This window comes from Artemia franciscana, unplaced genomic scaffold, assembly GCF_032884065.1.
Source record: "Artemia franciscana unplaced genomic scaffold, ASM3288406v1 PGA_scaffold_74, whole genome shotgun sequence".
In the NCBI taxonomy this organism is placed as follows: Eukaryota; Metazoa; Arthropoda; class Branchiopoda; order Anostraca; family Artemiidae; genus Artemia; species Artemia franciscana.
In genome coordinates this window covers 584,471-604,387 of record NW_027062709.1, presented here as the reverse complement: position 1 = coordinate 604,387, position 19,917 = coordinate 584,471, and the positions used below count along the sequence as shown (strand labels likewise).

At 35.2% G+C, this 19,917-nt stretch overlaps 1 protein-coding gene across 1 annotated transcript in view; it reads left to right on the top strand.

The window, feature by feature from the left end:
* LOC136042186 (tetratricopeptide repeat protein 33-like) overlaps positions 1–19,482 on the top strand; it is a 22,056-nt gene extending 2,574 nt beyond the window's left edge. The window contains exons 2-5 of the mRNA XM_065727118.1: positions 1,698–1,896; positions 4,821–4,991; positions 7,434–7,625; positions 18,242–19,482. Of these exons, the coding sequence (XP_065583190.1) occupies positions 1,756–1,896; positions 4,821–4,991; positions 7,434–7,625; positions 18,242–18,517 (780 nt within the window). The 5' untranslated portion in view covers positions 1,698–1,755 and the 3' untranslated portion in view covers positions 18,518–19,482. The remainder of the gene's footprint in view (positions 1–1,697; positions 1,897–4,820; positions 4,992–7,433; positions 7,626–18,241) is intronic.
* Positions 19,483–19,917: the final 435 nt, after the last annotated feature.

The window sequence follows — 19,917 nt, the reverse complement described above, 5'->3', positions numbered from 1 at the left end:
ATTGCAGCTTGGAGCATGCATGAGAAAACTTGTGACATAATATGAAGAGAGATTGGCATTTGATTCAAATTCTAACCCTAAGAGATTTTGAAAGTATGCTTCAGCTCAGAAACTGGGGAGACACTCAGTTATGGAACTACTTGTGAAAAGGAATACACTTAGTATCCCAAAAGATATACCAGCTGAAATGAGTAGTCAAAATAAGTCAGTGGTCATGCCTCCAGATGATGCCCCTTACCAAAAGCACCAGAATATTCTATTGAGGAACCTATGCAAAAGTTAACTGTAGTTTCCTCTGATGCGGAGAGTCATCATTTCTTAACCCTAAGAAATCCATTAGCTCTGATGGAGTTCACCCATGAGTATTGAAAAAAGCTCATGTGGAAATAGCCCTTCCAGTAAAAAAAAACCTTAGCATAAGGGCAAGCTATTGAAGAGAGGCAACCCCCTCATATACATAATATTTTCAGTTTGTTTTAAGTTTTAATATTGCTCCTTACTTTCAGTTGCAATTTTTTTTTAAAATTAATATCTTGTCGTTTTTAAATAGTGCTGGTACAGCACCCCCTTCATGGAAAATTCCCTTCTCCCATGAAAAATTTCTCCATGGTAAGATCCTCCCATGTAACCTTCTCCCCCTGACCCCCACCAGAAAAAGTCCCTCCCCTGCAAATGTCTGTATACTTCCCAATGACCAATAGTAAATGTAAGTAATTGGCAAAATTCATAACTTGCAGCCCTTCCACCTGGGATTGTAGGGGATTAAGTCATCCTCAATGTCGTAGTTAGTAGATTTTTCAACTATGCTGAGCAAAATGGGTATTTCTACCCATTTTGATTGGGCCAAATTACCCACAAATTACCCAATTTTGATTGGGTGACTTTGGAAAAAAAAATGAGCTTGGGTAGGGGTCTAGTTGTCCTCCAATTTTTTGGCCACTTAAAAAGGCCACTAGAACTTTATATTTTCGTTCGAATGATCCCTCCTGCGATATTTGAGGACCACTGGGTTGATACAATTACCCTTTGGACGAAAAAAAAAACAAGTTAACACTCATCCATGATCCTTCTTCTGGCCAAAAAAAACAACAAAATTCCACATTTTTGCAGATAGGAGCAACCTCTACAGTAGGGTTCTTTGATATGCTTATCTGATGGTGTGATTTTCATTAAGATTTTATGACTTTTAGGGTTTGTTTCCCTCTTTTTTCGAAAATAAGGCAACTATTCTCAGCCTTGTAACTTTTGATGGGTAAGACTAAACTTGATGAAAATTATATATTTGAAACCAGCATAAAAATCGAATTCTTTAAATGCATCTATTGATATCAAAATCGTTTTTAGAGTTTTATTTGCTATTGAACTGGGTTGCTCCTTAATTGCAGTTTGCTACCACAAACCGTTTGATATTTGGTCTTTGTGCTGCTAATCTTGTATTTCTTCTGGAAACAGGTTCATTCTGACTGGCTCCTAATTCCATATTATATAATATATCCAGTGCAAATGCTGTGTAGTAGTATATTTTATTTTCCCAATTTTAATCATATATTTTCAGGCTATTTAATAACTGGAAAGTATAAAAATGGAACAAAATGAAGAAAGAAAAGCAGAGAAAAAATGATGAAAAGAATGTCACCAAAATTAATTTGAAAATGGCTGTTCCTCTTTAATCTGACTTTTCTGTTGCTTATTTTCAGCTTGATCCATTTCAAGGCCATGTAATTATTAGAAGGGTCAGTATAAAAATAGAACAAAATGTGGAAAAGAAAAGCAGGGGACAAGATAAAGAAAACAGTGCTAAAACCCTTTACGGATGATGAAGCTGTTGAGGAAGAAACGGTATTTTCTGGGCTTTTAGAAGAGAATATCTTACTACCACAACCAAAGAAAATAAAGGTGATATTTAGTTATTATTCATAGCTTAATATTCCAAGTAAAACAATGGACTCAACCAAATTCCTCTAACTGCTAAAAAATACAAACTGCAGAAGTTAAAGTTTGATCGTGCTTTTAAAAGGAGGCCAAAAAGGCTTCTATAAAGTTTAATAGCCTTGTTGATATTAGTTCTACTAGGCTGTTGCTTGATGTTTTCATTGTTAAAAAAAAAAAAAAAAAAAAACTTCCCAAGAAAGAAGTTTTAAATGAAGAAAAATAAAGAGCTTAATACAAAATGAGCAGAAATAAAGTCTAATAATAATTCTAATTTAAAACGAACAGAAATTACTGTCAATGAATAAATGAGACCCAAAACAAATAGAAATTACAATGAATAATCAGACCAAACCTTTAACGAACAAAATTTAACATAGACAGGAGTAGGAGTAATGTTCCCTAGGTTTTTTATTGGCGAGTACATCATTTGCACTTCACTGAAAACGCTTTTCATTCTGAACAGTGTTTTATTTGTGATAACATCAACAAAAAAATGAAAGAAAATTATTATTTTCACCGAGATTGTAATAAAAGTTGTAAAAAAAGAAGGACAAATCAGTGTTAAAAAAAAAAATAAAACAAATTCACACATTTTGTTTTCAGTGAAGTCAAATTGATTCCTCGGCGTTTAGAAGACTCAAATGACGTATTTTTTTCTGTTGTATCTTTTCCAATTTACCCACTACCTTACGGTCTATTTACCCTTTTTACGTTTTTCCCTTTCCTCATAATTCTTTGATTTTTGTTTGTAGTTTTCCACAACCTTGCGGTTTGTTTACTCTTTTGCTTTTTTGCCTCTTACTTTTTCTGTTTTTGTGCTTTCCTTATTTTTCATTATCTTTATTAATTAGCTTACATACTTGTTGAGATTTTACAAGAGATATGTACAATACTGGTTTTCTCCTAGCCACTCAAGCTCTGATTTCCGCTGGGAAAATGTTCTTTTTTTGTGAATTTTAATTGTTTGTTCATTTTTTCATTTTTCTTTAATTGTGTTTTAATGCATTATGTATTGATAGTTCCGAAAATTCTGAAGAGTTCTAATGTGCAAAGCTGACGCTATATCTTGAAATTGTGAAACTTAAGAGCAATTTAAGAACAATCTGCAGCCCATAGTAACCAAACATTAAAATGCATTTTTAAATAAATAGCAGCAAAGAACAAAAAGACACCTCTAAAGACACACAAAAAGGCTACATATAATCTTCTAGTGGTTTTAAGGGGTGGGCTGGAAGCCAAGGGATTTTTAACAAAAGTGATTACGATAGTCAACTTTTGATTTTGATCTGGCTACATTTTTGGGGGTTTCAAGCAGTGACGTTAATCGGGGGCAGGGGGTATTCGTCCCTAATATTGTCTCTTTTTCATCCTAGATTTTGAGAAAATACCCTTTGAAAAATGGCTTTTTTGGTATTTTCATTGAATAAATTGAACAAAATTGCCCTGAAAGGTTTTGATATATACATTTTGTCTCCTAATTTTTGTGAATTTACGTAACTGGTTTCAATCTCTTTATTGAATAGCTTGAAACTCCGAAATTATAGTTTGAAGCAATGATGTAACCAAAGTAACAATTACCATTCCTGACTTAGCATTAAACGGAAAATATTTCTCATTGGTCAGTTTTTTAATGCATTTTTAAATTTTAGTTATTATGGGCTGTGGTTTGTTCTTTACTAGATTGCAGCTATTTCTGCAACCACGATTTTCAGATAATAAAGAATCGTCATTTGATACTGGTAAGGAAATGGTAAGTAAGAAACTATAAAATTAAGTATAAAAATAATGATGAAGAAAATCTATGGGACATTGAAAAATTGCTTGAAAACTGTCGAAAAAGATGATGGACTGAAAATCACATTTTAGCTTTGGTAGCCCAGACATATCTCTATTTTTTTTTTCTTCCTTGGCAATAGTAGGGTACTGGAACGTTATAAAGAGCTATTTTAAGGGCTCATTCGAAAGCTTATGATTACATATACATGCCTTTCATAAATTTGTCTTGATAGCATTAAAGTAAAATGTATTTTTGACAAAAATAGATAGCAGCTAGACTATATAGCCATGGAAACTGTCGATCCACATCTTGTAAGGGCGAATAGAGAAAACTTTCAAGAAGAAATATTGTGATTTCTGTTAATTTCAAGAATATTTTACATATTCATCCCTATTTTGAATACTTATTTCAAGAGAGAGTGTTTGCAACATCAGCATTTATTCTAATAGTAACGTAGATTTTACGACACAACAGAAACTACATAGTAAGGCAACATCTCACTCAGCCTCCCAAGACGAAGCTTACGAATTTATTGCGAGAAAAGATTGCGACCCAAACTAAATATTTGGGTATTCTCAACCCAACCCAGAAAGAAGAGAGGCAAATGATTGAAATTTCAGGATGCACGCCTCAATTGTCTACAATTAATGGACAGTCATATACTGGGTTTTCATTTAAATGGTGATCGCCATCTACCTCAAAAGCAAAGAGTATGGTTAACTTACAAGAGTGGAAACTAGCGCTAGTGTCGAGAAAAATTGTCAGCACCATCTAGCGTTTGGTGACACTTCAGTTTTTAGTGTAATATTGCGAATAATTAATGTAATCTGTGTGATTAGTATAATTAACATAGTAGTAATTGTCTTATCTCAGTTCCTGACCAAAACCGACTACAAGGCTTGACAAAATGCCAAATATTGCCAAACGTTAGATAGCGTTGATGTGTTATATTTTGCCGCCATTAGCGACAGTTTCCGCTCTTAAGTTGCACATACTCTCTGCTTAAAGCCTTAAGATCTGAACTTGTGCTAATATTTTTGATCGTACAGTAAAGAAAAAGTCACAGAAATAGATTAAGAAGATTTCTTCCTGAGTTTTTGTTTATTTTCAGTTTCCAACACTAGAGGATAGTCATAGCAAGGCAAGAAGATTGAAATTGGAAGGTGCAACACTTGCTGAAGGTGAGAGGTACTGGGAAGCCATAAAACGTTTTGATGGAGCATTGCAATTTACACCCCTTGATGAAACAATCCATGAAATGAAAGCGCAGGCATATATGCAGGTAGATGGCAGCATTGACATTTCCCCGTTAATTTAGCTATAATATCAAACAATGCAATAACCAGTTAATTTAATATCTAGCAAATCTGATTAATTTGACTGCAAAACACTGTCAATTACTGATCAATGGTTTGCCGTAATAGCTTCACACTTGCGTGGGAACAGGCTGCATTCTATGTGGCTTCAATTCGTGAAAATTCAGGGGGGGGGCAAAATATATTTTTCAGTATCTAGGATGCAAATTTGCCGTTTTTATCAATTTGTTTCATTGAAACTACCGAAAAAGGGCATTACTACTATTACTGCTAATAACTCACCGCAGCACCAAGCCGCCTGAGGCCAACGCAGCTACGCACGCTCCTCCTCCAATTCAATCTATTCAAAGCCTCCCTCTTTACACCCTCCGAGGAAGTTCCCGTTTCCTTGAAATCTTTATTTATGACTCCCTCCCATCCCTGACGAGGACGACCTGCTTTCCGTTTAGCCTTAGGAGGCTGACTGAAAAGGTTCATCCGCAGAACGTGGCCTAGACATGTCAACCTTTCTTTCATTATAGCCCTAGAAAGTAGGATTGAACTATGTTTTTCGTCCAGACTACTGTTTGAAATACGGCCAGTCAGCCGGGTACCCAGAACAATCCGTAGGCGTTTTCTCTGGAAAATACCTGGTAAGTTTTCATCCGCTTCTCGAAGCAACCATGCTTCAGAGCCATATTTGGCCACAGTCATCACTGTGGCTTCCAATATTCTAATCTTGGTTTGCAGACTTATATTCCTATTCTTGCAAACTTTTTCAATGGCGAAAAAAAAACCCTGAGCCTTGACTATTCTATTTTTAACATCTTCACTGCTCCCACCGTCTTTACTAATAATATTACCAAGATAAGTGAAGCTACCCACCTGATCAATCTTTTTGTTACCCAACGTCACCTTTTCGTCTTCACTTATTCCTAGTCTTAGTGAATTGGTCTTCTTAACATTAATTTTGAAACCTATTCTCGCACCCTGAACTCTCAAAACCTCTAAAAGCTCATTCATTTTGCTTACACTTTCATCTAATATGCTCAAATCATCAGCATAATCTAAGTTCAGGAGAGGTTTTCCTCCCCATTTGATTCCGTGTTCTCCCATTGTCTTTCCTATTGTCAGTGAAAATACAAAAAAAGTTATTTTCAATTTTATGAAAATTGAATCTTGAAGTTGAAGTTCAGAACTTGAAGTTGAACTGAATTGAAGTTCAGAACAGAAATGAGTGGTGATAATGCCAGTAGCTTTAAGAGCCAAGAGGTGCTTATAGCATCATTTATCTTTTTAGCTTCAAGAAATATGGCCTGCTGTAAGTTCAGAACAGAAATGAGTGGTGATAATGGCAGTAGCTTTAAGAGCCAAGAGGTACTTATAGCATCATTTAGCTTTTTAGCTTCAAGAAATGCTCTAAGTTCAGAACAGAAATGAGTGGTGATAATGGCAGTAGCTTTAAGAGCCAAGAGGTGCTTATAGCATCATTTAGCTTTTTAGCTTCAAGAAATATGGCCTGCTCTAAGTTCGGAACAGAAATGAGTGGTGATAATGCCAGTAGCTTTAAGAGCCAAGAGCTGCTTATAGCATCATTTATCTTTTTAGCTTCAAGAAATATGGCCTGCTATTAGTTCAGAACAGAAATGAGTGGTGATAATGCCAGTAGCTTTAAGAGCCAAGAGCTGCTTATAGCATCATTTATCTTTTTAGCTTCAAGAAATATGGCCTGCTATAAGTTCAGAACAGAAATGAGTGGTGATAATGCCAGTAGCTTTAAGAGCCAAGAGGTGCTTATAGCATCATTTAGCTTTTTAGCTTCAAGAAATGCTCTAAGTTCAGAACAGAAATGAGTGGTGATAATGGCAGTAGCTTTAAGAGCCAAGAGGTGCTTATAGCATCATTTAGCTTTTTAGCTTCATGAAATATGGCCTGCTCTAAGTTCGGAACAGAAATGAGTGGTGATAATGGCAGTAGCTTTAAGAGCCAAGAGGTGCTTATAGCATCATTTAGCTTTTTAGCTTCAAGAAATATGGCCTGCTATTAGTTGAGAACAGAAATGAGTGGTGATAATGGCAGTAGCTTTAAGAGCCAAGAGGTGCTTATAGCATCATTTAGCTTTTTAGCTTCAAGAAATGCTCTAAGTTCAGAACAGAAATGAGTGGTGATAATGGCAGTAGCTTTAAGAGCCAAGAGCTGCTTATAGCATCATTTATCTTTTTAGCTTCAAGAAATATGGCCTGCTGTAAGTTCAGAACAGAAATGAGTGGTGATAATGCCAGTAGCTTTAAGAGCCAAGAGCTGCTTATAGCATCATTTATCTTTTTAGCTTCAAGAAATATGGCCTGCTATTAGTTCAGAACAGAAATGAGTGGTGATAATGCCAGTATATTTAGGAGATTGGCTTATAGCATTATTTATCTTTTTAGCTTCAAGAAATATGGCCTGCTGTAAGTTCAGCGGAAGAAGCCGTCCGATTGAACCAGTTGTGGTACATCGGACATCAAACTCTCGGAAGAGCGAGACTAGGAGTTGGAGATGTTCAGCTTGCCCTTAAATCATTTATGAAAGCTTATCACTTAAATCCAACTAGCATGGAATTGTACGTTGATGACCTGCTGGTAAGTCTTGTTACCCTTATCTTGATTATTGGCAAATCTACATGATGCCTTTTTAGTTTCATCACAGTATAAATATTAAACGGTAGCGAAAATTCCTATTCTTTTCATTAAAGATTTTGGGACACATCAGTCGCACACTTTTCTTCATGACTCCGCATTTGCTTATGCACAATAACAAATTTTTAGCTCATTACGATAGGATTATGGGAGACCTATTGCCCTGAACCTATTTCTTAAGGATGGTATTCACCCTTTAAAATATGTTAGTGTTAAATATTCATATTGTGAGTTAGATTTTTCTAGTGTCATATAGAAGGTGAAACGAAAGAGAGAAAGAGTTTCATCTCCTATAATTCTGTAGCAGTACAAAAATATGCCTCAATTTGATTGTTTCGCCACTGTGAAATGCTGTTGTGAGTCACATTATTCTTTAAGTGGTTGTCGAAAAGGGAACCCAGATAATGCCATCTTTCCTTATACATGATTTATATTCTTCTCCTCTGTGCGTGAACTTTTAAAGCCAATAAAAAGTTACAAGTAATCTCTGTTTCTCTGTGGCCAAATTTAAAAAGAAAAAAGCATAAAATGCACATAATACAAAATTACGATGGAAAGGCAAAAGGGGTAAGAAAAACCTTCTCTTTTAAACTACAATTTCTTTCCGTGACATGGGGAAGAAGATAATAAATTCTAAGCTGGAAGTCTATTTCATTTTCTGCTGAAAAATGCTAAAAATACAAAAATATTTTGTGTATTTTCTTTGAAAAATTAAAAATAACAACTTTCTCTCTCTCCCTAGATTTTCTAAAAGCGATCTAAAACTGGAAATGCAAACTGTTCTCTCTCCTAATCGTCCAAATATTCCCTAAACCACTTGTTTCTGCGACTCCACACAGTGCAGAATAACAATCACGAAGTCACTTATTTCTTACAATCACTTCGATCTATCTTAAATTCGTTTTTAAAATTTCTGTATTCCGACCGCTGATTGAAAGCCCTTCATTTTGTTTATCTTTTATTTGGTTATTTCGAATTTACTGGGCCTTTTGTTTTTGGTACAACGCGGTGAGTTGTAGGGCCATCTTTTATTTCCGATAATGGAGGTAGTGTTATTTTTTTCTTAATGCTGGTTGTATAACCCAGACAAGGATTAATCTTACTTTGGGTCATCAATTTGATAGTTTTGTGAAAAAAAATTATTGATTATTAAAGGACTAATTGATTATTTTGGACCAAGGTCTTGACTTGTGAGTTTTTTGTAAGTCTTAGTGGTTTTTCATTGAGCTTACTTTGTGAAGCGAGTGTAAATATCAAGTTTGATTTTTTTTTTTTTTTTTTTTTGGTTTCTAAAAACTTCTTGAAAATCACCATCTCAATTTTTTTTTCATTTCTATTAAATCCACCAAGTTTCGTCAAGCATTTGCACACTCATGATGTATGCAGTATGATCGCACATATTACATCACAGTTAAGAATATCAAGGAGGCACACTCGTGCCTCTATAAAGAGGCGACACACGACAATGTTAAGCGATCTTCGGTTCCAGTGGTCGCAGACGGATGGGGAGGGATGCATTTCGTAGCCCGAGCTCCAACTAAGAAACCTGCAAAATTTCATCCCCCTCCAACTTTTTCTTCATGGGGAAAATCTGGCCGAAAGTTTCGACCTGTCAACCCAAGCCCCTCTTTAACGTTGTCCGATCGGGCTGAAATTCACAAGTTAAGGTCCCCTAGGGCCCAGGAGCTTATCCGCGAAATTTCAGCTTGATCCGATAACTCCTTCCCTGTTTTCCAGAAACCACGCATAGCCACTTAAAATTCATTTACTTTTTTTTTCGCCACGCCTACAGGTCACATCCGACATCGGATCTGGGTGTACGAAGACTCATTCGATGCGGAATTCTCCGAGTAAGTGCCCATGAAAGTTTCGTAGGAAAATTTTAACCCCCCGAAAGTTTCGACCCTCCAACCCCCCCCCCCCCCCCCCCCCACCCCTTTTAACGTTGTCCGATCGGGCTGAAATTCACAAGTTAAGGTCCCCTACGGCCCAGGAGCTTATCCGCGAAATTTCAGCTTGATCCGATAACTCCTTCCCTGTTTTCCAGAAACCACCCATTAGCTATTTAAATTAACGGATTTCTCTCCATAAGAGCCCATGTTAATTTGAAATTTTTAAAAGCTATTGAGAAGTTATATTTACACACATGCAAGTTATTAGCTCAGTTGGTAGAGCGTGAGACTTTTAATCCTCTGGTCAAGGGTTTAAGTCCCTTACGGGCGATTTTTTTTCACAACATCAAAAAAATTTTGATAACACCTGGACAGCTTATCATTTGAGAGATAACAGAATATTAGCTTCTTATGAGCAAAAGAAACATTTCGGTCATTCTATCTATTTTTTTTTCTATTTTATACAATGATTTAAAAGCGGGGGTGGGTTCCTCTCCTAATTCCTGTACGAGGAGTACAGGAACTATTAAATTACATCCACCATGGATTGTAGAAAAACGTACAGAATTAATATGAAAAAAAATTAAACCTGTACAAAAGAGTCTTTAAAAGCGGGGGGTTTGCCTCTCCTAATAGTCTTCTTATAGTCCTAATAGTCTAATAGTCCCATGTTAATTTTTGAAATTCTTAAAAGTTACGAATATCAACATTCAAGTACATCAAAATAATCAGCTCGGCACGGCGAGAATGACTGCAAGCATCATAAAAATCCAGCTCCATTCCAGAAAAATTTTTGATAACACCTGGACAGCTTATCATTTGAGAGATAACAAAATATTAGCTTCTTATGAGCAAAAGAAACATTTCGGTCATTCTATCTATTTTTTTTCTATTTTATACAATGATTAAAAGCGGGGGGGGGGGCGGCAGCCACCCAAGTTCCTCTCCTAATTCCTGTACGAGGAGTACAGGAATTATTAAATTACATCCACCATGGATTGTAGAAAAACGTACAGAAATAATATGAAAAAAACTTCGTTTTCTTAAAGAGTTAAAGAGGCTGCGTCCCAAAGTCGAACCTTAAAACGTACAGGAATTAGAAGAGGCAGTTGGAGAAGGCAAACCCCCAGCTTTTAAAGACTCTTTTGTACAGGTTTTTTGTTTTTTTGCTAACCCCCAGCTCTTGGCTTAGGAAAGGCCCTCTTTTAATTAACAAAAAATTGAAATGAATGAATAATGGAATAACTTCGAAAAATGTTAAACACAAGAGGACAGGAGAACCATTGCGCCGAAACTAGTAATTAGTAACAATGAAGTCCCCCCTCCAAAAAAAAACCTGTACAAAAGAGTCTTTAAAAGCTGGGGGTTTGGGGGGCGGCAGCCCCCCAACTGCCTCTTCTAATTCCTGTACGTTTTAAGGTTCGACTTTGGGACGCAGCCTCTTTAACTCTTTAAGAAAACGAAGTTTTTTTCATATTATATTAAGAAAATAATAAGTATATGACAATATTAAGAATATATTAAACATATTAAAAATACATTAAGAAAAAAGCCTTGAAGAAATTTTATTCACGACTGTCTTTTAAATTAAAAAATTTAAAACAAATTTCTGCCCTCGCCCACCTCTCTGGATCAGAGTACAAATACTGTACTACTACTAAAAACAACTCACCGCTGCACTAAGCCGCTTGAGGCCAACAGAGCTACATGTGCTCTTCCTCAATCTTAATTTATTCAAAGTCCTAATCCCCCCTCTTTACACCCTTCCGGGAGGTTCCCACTTCCCCTAAATATTCCTTTACGACATCCTGCTAGCCCAACTGCTTGTAAAAGTTTTTTACTGAACAGACTTGCCCTATATTCATTTTGCCCAATAGATTCAATTTACCCAATAATTCATTTTGCCCAATAGACTTTGGTATACTCGCTTCAAAAGAGGGTGTTTTCGGGGATTGCTTCATCCAAACAGTTGACTGTTAAGATTCTTCGTGTGCCATTAAACTATCTCCATTGTGATTGTCAAGACCTGGAATATATTCTCTAGCCCTAGCCTCTAGTTTCTAGCCCCCAGAAATGTTTGATCTGGATAAAATGTCGGATTAAACGCAGCCTACGCCGTTATGTTTAGTTTATTCTGTGAATAAACTATGTTAAGTTTATTCTGTGAACTCAAAATCGTTGTTCTGGTTGTTTTCAGTTCATAAATCTTGTTGACCCCCTTCCTTGCTTTTTTGTTCTTTCGTACTCTCCATGCCTTATTTACACTACCGAAATGATGTAATTTTTGTTTAAGCTGAAAGATGTTGCGTCCTCAGTCTCTTGTTCCATGTTAGATTAAATAAAAAAAACAAGTTTTTTTAACTGAAAGTAAGGAGCGACATTAAAACTTAAAACGAACAGAAATTACTTCGTATATGAAAGAGGCTGCTTCCTCATCAACGCCCCGCTCTTTACGCTAAAGTTTGACTCTGTCTCTCAATTCTTCTTTTTAAAACAGTAAAAAACTTTAGTGTAAAGAGCGGGGCGTTGATGAGGAAGCAGCCTCTTTCATATACGAAGTAATTTCTGTTCGTTTTAAGTTTTAATGTCGCTCCTTACTTTCAGTTAAAAAAACTTGTTTTTTTATTTAATTTCTGAAGGTTTTTAATCAATGCATGTTTTGATTTTGGCTCTCCGCAGAGGAATAATTAAAACGAAATTTGCATTTTTTTTTTTTTGGCTAAATGGCTTTCTCATAATTTTGATCGAATGATTTTGAGAAAAAAAGAGCGGGGGAGGAAGCCTAGTTGCCCTCCGATTTTTTGGTTAATTAAAAAGGCAACTAGAACTTTTAATTTTTTACGAATATTTTTATTAGTAAAAGATTTACGTAACTTATAAATTAGCTTACGTAAAGAACTTTTGTATTCTCATATTTTTATTCCATATATGAGGGGGTTCGCCCCCTTGTCAGATCCTCGCTCTTTACACTAAAGTTTAAATTTTGTCCCAATTCATTAAGAATGACCCCAGAACCACAAAAGCCGTAGAATAAATAGTTGAAATTACTAAAAATACTTTAACGTAAAGAGCGAGGTATTAGGAGGAGGTGAGCCCCTCAAATGGGTAATAATTTCTGTTTGTTTTAAGTTTTAATGCTGTTCCTTACTTCCAGCTGAAAGATTTTTTCATATTTATTTTTTCATTGTGTTTTTAAATAATGCTAGTAAATCCTGCGCTCCCTTCATGGAGATTTTCTTCCCCCATGACAAATTATCGATGGAAAGTTCCCCCAGTATATTCTCCTCTTCTCAACCCCTCCCCCAACCAAAAAAATCCTCCTGAAAACGCATGTATACTTCCCAATAACCATTACTATATGTAAGCATTGGTCAAAGTTTGTAACTTGTTGCCCCTCCCATGGGGACTGTGGGGGAGTAAGTCGTCCCCAAAGACATAGTTATAAGGTTTTTCGACTACGCTGAATAAAATGGCTATCTCAGAATTTTGATCCGTTGACTTTGGTAAAATAATTAGCGTGGGTGGGGGCCTAGGTGCCCTCCAATTTTTTTGGTCACTTAAAAAGGGCACTAGAACTTTTCGCTTCCGTTAGAATGAGCCCTCTTGCAACATTCTAGGACAACTGGGTCGATACGATCACCCCTGGGAAAAAAAAAACAAAACAAAAAAACAAATCAACACGCATCCGTGATCTGCCTTCCGGCAAAAAAATACAAAATTCCACATTTTTGTAGATAGGAGCTTGAAACTTCTACAGTAGGGTTTTCTGATACGCTGAATCTGATGGTGTGATTTTCGTTCAGATTCTATGACTTTTAGGGGGCGTTTCCCCCTATTTTCTAAAATAATGCAAATTTTCTCAGGCTCGTAACTTTTGATGGGTAAGACTAAACTTGATGAAACTTATATATTTAAAATCAGCATTAAAATGCGATTCTTTTGATGTAGGTATTGGTATCAAAATTCCATTTTTTAGAGTTTTGGTTACTATTGAGCCGGGTCGCTCCTTACTACAGTTCGTTACCACGAACTGTTTGATTAGGTTATATCTGACATCTTTTTACGGATATAAGTGAGAAAAGCAAGTTTTTCCCACTGAAAGTAAGGATTAAAATTAAAACTGAAAATTAACACAGATTATTCTATACTTGAAAGGGGCTGCCCCTCCTCAACTACCTGCTTTATACGTTAGAATTTGACTTTTGGTCAAAATTCTGCTGAAACACGAGAACTGTTGAATTGGAATAAGAAGTGTTTTAAAAAGCTAACAATCTTTAGCGTAACGAGCGATCAATTAAGCAGTGGGCAGCCGCCTCTTCCATGGACAAATTTCTGCTTGTTTCAAGCCTTGGTGCTGCTCCTTACTTTCACTTGAAAAAACGTTTTTATTTAGTTTCGTATAGTTTTTCAATTCTTGCTGGAAAGTTCACCTCCCCCATACGTGGAAAATTCTCCCCCATGAAAAATTTCTCCCACGTAAAATCCTCCCCTGAACCATTCATTCTTCTTGAAAACTCCCCCAGGCATTTCTTTTGCTTTCATTTGAAAACAATGGTTTTTTTGTTTAATTTCTGGTGTTTTCAATCATGCCAGAAATACCCCCTCCCTCTCCCCATGCACTAAAAAATTTCCCATCCAGTTCTCTTCCTGCTGCAATTCACCCAGAAAATTATCTTGAAATGTATAATTGAGCAACCAAAGAGAAAGCTAGATAAATAAAAAGAAATCTGTATACGAATACTGGAAGATTCCCCTTATGTAAAATCTTTCCTGGAAAATTCTCCCCGTGTAAAATTTCTCCTGGAAAATTACCCCGATAAATTTTCTCCCCACTGAAAATTCTCTCTCACAAAAGTTACCCTCGAGCAAGCCCCTAAGGGTCGAATTTTAATTTTGAAGTCATAAAAAGTATTGCAAAAAAAAATCATGAAAAAACAGTAAAACTAAAAAACTGATGATTAATGCCAAAACAACAATATCGGAATGGAAAACCATTCATTAGTCAAAGTTATTACGCTGCATGATGTCAAAATCTTGAAGAATGACCCCAAATCTTTACTAATGACCCCTGAATTACAAAGGCCATAGAATAAATAGTTGAAATTACTATAAGTACTTTAGCGTAAAGAGCGAGGTATTTAGGAGAAGATGTACCCCTCATATATGTAATAATTGCTGTTCGTTTGAAGTTTTAATGCTGCTCCTTACTTTCAGTTGAAAAAACTTTTCATATTTATTTTTTCATTTTTTTTTAATAATGTTAGAAAATCCTGCACCCCTTTCATGGAATTTCTCTTCCTCCATGACATATTTCTTCAAGGAAATATCCTTCCACGTAGCTCCCTCCCCTCAACCCCTCCCACCCAACCAAAAAACATCCCCTTGAAAACGTCTACCAAATAACCATTGCTGTATGTAAACACTGGTCAAAGTTTTTAACTTGCAGCCTCTCCCCTGGGGACTGTGGGGGATTAAGTCGTCCCCAAAGACATAATTATCAGGTTTTTGAGTAACTCGAACAGAATGGCTGTCTAAAAATTTTAATCCGGTGACCTTGGAGAAAAATATGCTTGGGAAGGGGCATAGGTGCCCTCCAATTTTTCTGGTCACTTAAAAGGGACAGTAGAACTTATGATTTCTGTTAGAATGAGCCCTCTTGTAACATTCTAAGACTACTTGGTCGATAAAAAAAAAAACCAAATAAACACGGATCCATGATCTGTTTTCTAGCAAATAATACAACATTCCACACTTTTGTAGATAGTAGCTTGAAACTTCTACAGTAGGATTCTCTGATGTGCTGTATCTGATGGGAATAATAATTTATTTATAACCTACTCTTATACAAAGCAAGCGGTGTAAATTACACTAAAAAGGAAGAAAAATCAAATACACAGAAACATAGATAACTTAAGCCTTAATCAAACAGTTCGTGGTAACAAACTGTAGTAAGGAGCGACCCGGCTCAATAGTAACCAAAACTCTAAAAAATTGAATTTTGATATCAATAGCTACATCAAAAGAATCGCATTTTAATGCTGATTTTAAATATATAAGTTTCATCAAGTTTAGTTTAGTCTTAGTAATCAAAAGTTACGAGCCTGAGAAAATTTGCCTTATTTAAGAAAATAGGGGGAAACATCCCCTAAAAGTTGTAGAATCTTCACAAAAATGACACCATCAGATTCAGCGTATCAGAGAACCCTACCGTAGAAGTTTCAAGCTCCTACCTACACAAATGTGGAATTTTGTATTTTTTGCCAGAAGACAAATCACGGGTGCGTGTTTATTTTTATTTTTTTTATTTTTATTTTTTTTTCCAGGGGTCATCGTATCGACCAAGTGGTCCTAGAGTGTCGCAAGAGGGCTCATTCTAACGGAAATGATAAGTTCTAGTGCCCTTTTTAAGTGACCAAAAAACTTGGAGGGCATCTAGGCCCCCTCCCAGGCTCATTTTTTTCCCAAAGTCAACGGATCAAAATTTTGAGATAGCCATTTTGTTCAACATAGTCGAAAACCATAATAACTATGTCTTTGGGGATGACTTACTCCCCCACAATCCCTGGGGGAGGGGCTGCAAGTTACAAACTTTGACCAGTGTTTACATATAGTAATGGTTATTGGGAAGTTTACAGACGTTTTCAGGGGGATTTTATTTTGTTTGGGGGTGGGGCTGAGGAGGCTATGTTGGAGGATCTTTCCTTAGAGGATTCTGTCATGGGGGAAAAAAAATTCAATGAAAAGGGCGCAGGATTTTCTAGCATTACTATAAGAAAACAATGAAAAATAAACATGAAAACGTTTTTTCAAATGAAAGGAAGGAGTAGCATTGAAACTTAAAACGAACAGAGATTATTACGCATATGAGGTGTTCTAAAAATACTTTAGCATAAAGAGCAAGGTATTTAGGAGGAGATAAATACCTCGCTCTTTATGCTAAAGTATTTTTAGTAATTTCAACTATTTATTCTACGGCCTATCTGATTCAGGAGTCATTCTTAAAGAATTGGGACAAAACTTATGATTTAGTGTAAAGAGCGAGGTATTAACGAGGGTACAAACCCCCTCGTATATATAATAAAAATATAAGATTATGAAAGTTTGTTACGTAAGTTAATTCTTAAGTTACGTATATTTTTTACTAATAAAAACGTTCATTAAAAATTAAAAGTTCTAGTTGCCTTTTTAGGTAACCGAAAAATTTGAGGGCAACTAGGCCTCCTTCTCCACCCCTTATTTCTCAAAATCGTCTTATCAAAACTAAGAGAAAGCCATTTAGCCAAAAAAAGAATTAATATACAAATTTAATTTTAATAATTTATGTGCAGAGAGCCAAAACCAAACATGCATTAATTCAAAAACGTTCAGAAATTAAATAAAAAAAACAAACTAATTTTTGTAGCTGAAAGTAAGGAGCGACATTAAAACTTAAAACGCACAGAAATTACTCCGTATATGAAATGGGTTGTCCCCTTAGCAATCCCTCGCTCTTTACGCTAAAGCTTTTAATTGTTTTAAAAAGCAGAATTGTGGCAAAGAGTCAAACTTTAGCGTAAACTTTGGACTGGGCATCATGAAGAATTCAAGCTAAAACCTTGTGCGCATGCTGGCGCTCAACACGAGGTTGAAAACCGAATTGGTTTCGCAGTTAGTTCAATAATATATGGTAGCAGAACCTATTTAAACATTTTTCCGATGTCTTTTTTGTTGAAATAATTAATTTGGCAACTGAATACTCGAAATCGAATTTTCTTTGCTCATATAACTAAAAGGTTTTTTCTCTATGATAATGTTTCTGTGATTAGGCCTTTAAGACAAAAAAAAAAATCTTCCTAGCTAAAATTAGCATACGAATTGATAAACAGAATTAGCTCATGGGAATGAAAAAGGTTCAAAAGTGATTCCGAAAAACTCAAGGATTTAAGTAGGCACGTCTCACGGTGGGGAGGGGGGGGGCTAGATAGAATTAACAAATTTTATTTTAAAGTTAAATGTAATCGTTTGATAATTAAAATTTTTGATGAAAATGCCCTCCTGACTTTAGTGAAATATACAATGTTTGATGAAACGTGACTTGACGCTGGTGTTTTTTCCAACACTAGTGGCAGTTACCACTCTCTTATAAGTTATTCACACTCTTTGAAAATTGCCCGTTCTGAAGAACACTGGCAAACGGTGAAATGTCTCAGCACCAGATCCATCTGATTTTCGGTGCTTCAAAATAAAAAGCTGCAATGAAGCCTTTAAAAAAATCCATTGTTTTTTTTCTTGACATAATCATTTAGCCTCTGAAATGCTTATTTGGGAATATCTTTTCTATTGCCCATGAAAATCCTATTTCATTTACATAAATGAAAAACCCAATATCGCTTTGCAAGGATTTATATCCTTAACGTGTTGAATTAAAGCTCCGCCAGGGAGAGGCCAGGCGAGAAGCAAAACTACTGTTAGCACTTGTCCCATTCCCCGGGGAAATTTTTCGGGCCGCCCTCTTGTACTGGCTGTGTTATTTCTATTGTTTTTATATTATGAAACAATTTATTATTCGCAGAGCAAAAGTGACCGATACTGGAAATTCAAATTGTGGTCATTTATTTGCTAGGCTTTTGGACAATTTGTCATTTTTGGAGAAAATTTGTCACTTTGCAACTTTTTTTATTTTTTTAGTGGGCCAAATCTTTGAATGATCAGAGGAAGGAAGCACATGTGCGAAATATAAAAGCTGAAGAGAAGAAATCTGCGTCACCAGAGACATCTGTAGTCATTGCTGATTATTTCAGTGAAGAAGAAGTAGAAGTAACTTTTGATACCTCACGAACTAATATTAAAAGTGTAACTGAGCTGGGTGAGTCGGAGGTTAAAGAAAATGAGTGTGTTGCATTTAACATCTGCAGCTCGACAAGTCATATGGTAAAAATGAACTTGAATGAGGCAAGGAAATGAAATTAATTGGATAAGGACAAATTGTCTAAAAGAATAAGACTTAGTAATCAGTGAGTTTTAGAAGAAAAATAGGATGAAAATATCATATACTAAAGGTGAACTTGGATGACCCAAGGTGATTAAATTAGTTGTAAATAGACCAAGTAAAAGACAAAATTTTCTAAAACAGTAAGATCTGGTAATTTTGAAAAATGTGATTGAAAACTAATTTTTGGAAAGCTGTTAATTAGGGTGACGGTAATTCTGATCCTTGATTTCAGCTATTTTTTTTTGCGACAAGCATTAATGCTTACCGCTATTGGTAATAATAAATATAAATAAATAAATAAATATAAATAAATAATCAGAGAAATTTTTTAACAAAAAATAATTCCGCTACTTATATTATATAAGTAATATTTATATATATATATATTGAATATTATAAATATTCATTTAATATTATATATATATATATATATATATATATATATATATATATATATATATATATATATATATATATATATATATATATATATATATATATATATATATATATATATATATATATATATATATATATATATTTATATATATATTTGTTGCAATCGGTTCCACTATAAACCGTTGAATGACTTGCATAATGCTAGTTACTTTTAACATAGCTATAATTTTGATTTGGTTCTAGCCGCTTTAAATTTGGCATTTTATTTCAATCTGCAATTTTTTGTGTTCGTGCTCCAGATTGGGTCAAACTTTTGATCGTTGAAAGACGATTGTGTTCTTGAAAAACACATTTTTGAAGCATATGATCCTTCTGTGTATCAGTCTAAAATAATTCTGGTTATCCAAATCAAGTTCTAGTTTTGGGATCTGATTTTTTTTTGTCTTTTTTTTGTCTACTGTTAAGCTTTCTTTAAAATTTGACAAAATCATGTGAGTAAGTTTTATTAAAGAGCTATTAAATGTATATTTTCTATCTATAGCATAATCTCACCTTCAGTATCTCACATTTAGAACGGTCGATTCAAAAGGTTTAATATGATGTTTCTTGTTGGTCTGAGTTTTACAGCCCAACTCCTTGAATTCAGATGATCGATAGATTCTATTCCATTTCTTTTGTCCTAGCCCCAAACCTAAAGAAGAAGAAGAAGTCTTTAACTATGTCATCTTGAAAGTATAGTTACAGAGGTTACATAAACGTCACTTGTCAGTTCTTCTAAAATAAAGAAATTTGGGCTTTTCATATCTAAATTGGGGCTATTTGGGCTAAGTGAAACAACCTATAAAAGCACAGTAGAAGAAGAACAGGAGACACAGAAAAAACATTGTTTAGTATGCATTTAAACCTTTCTCTTGAAACTTCTTCTATTTGGAGAGAAATTTTGGGGGAAGTCGTTGAAATGTTTGGATTTCGC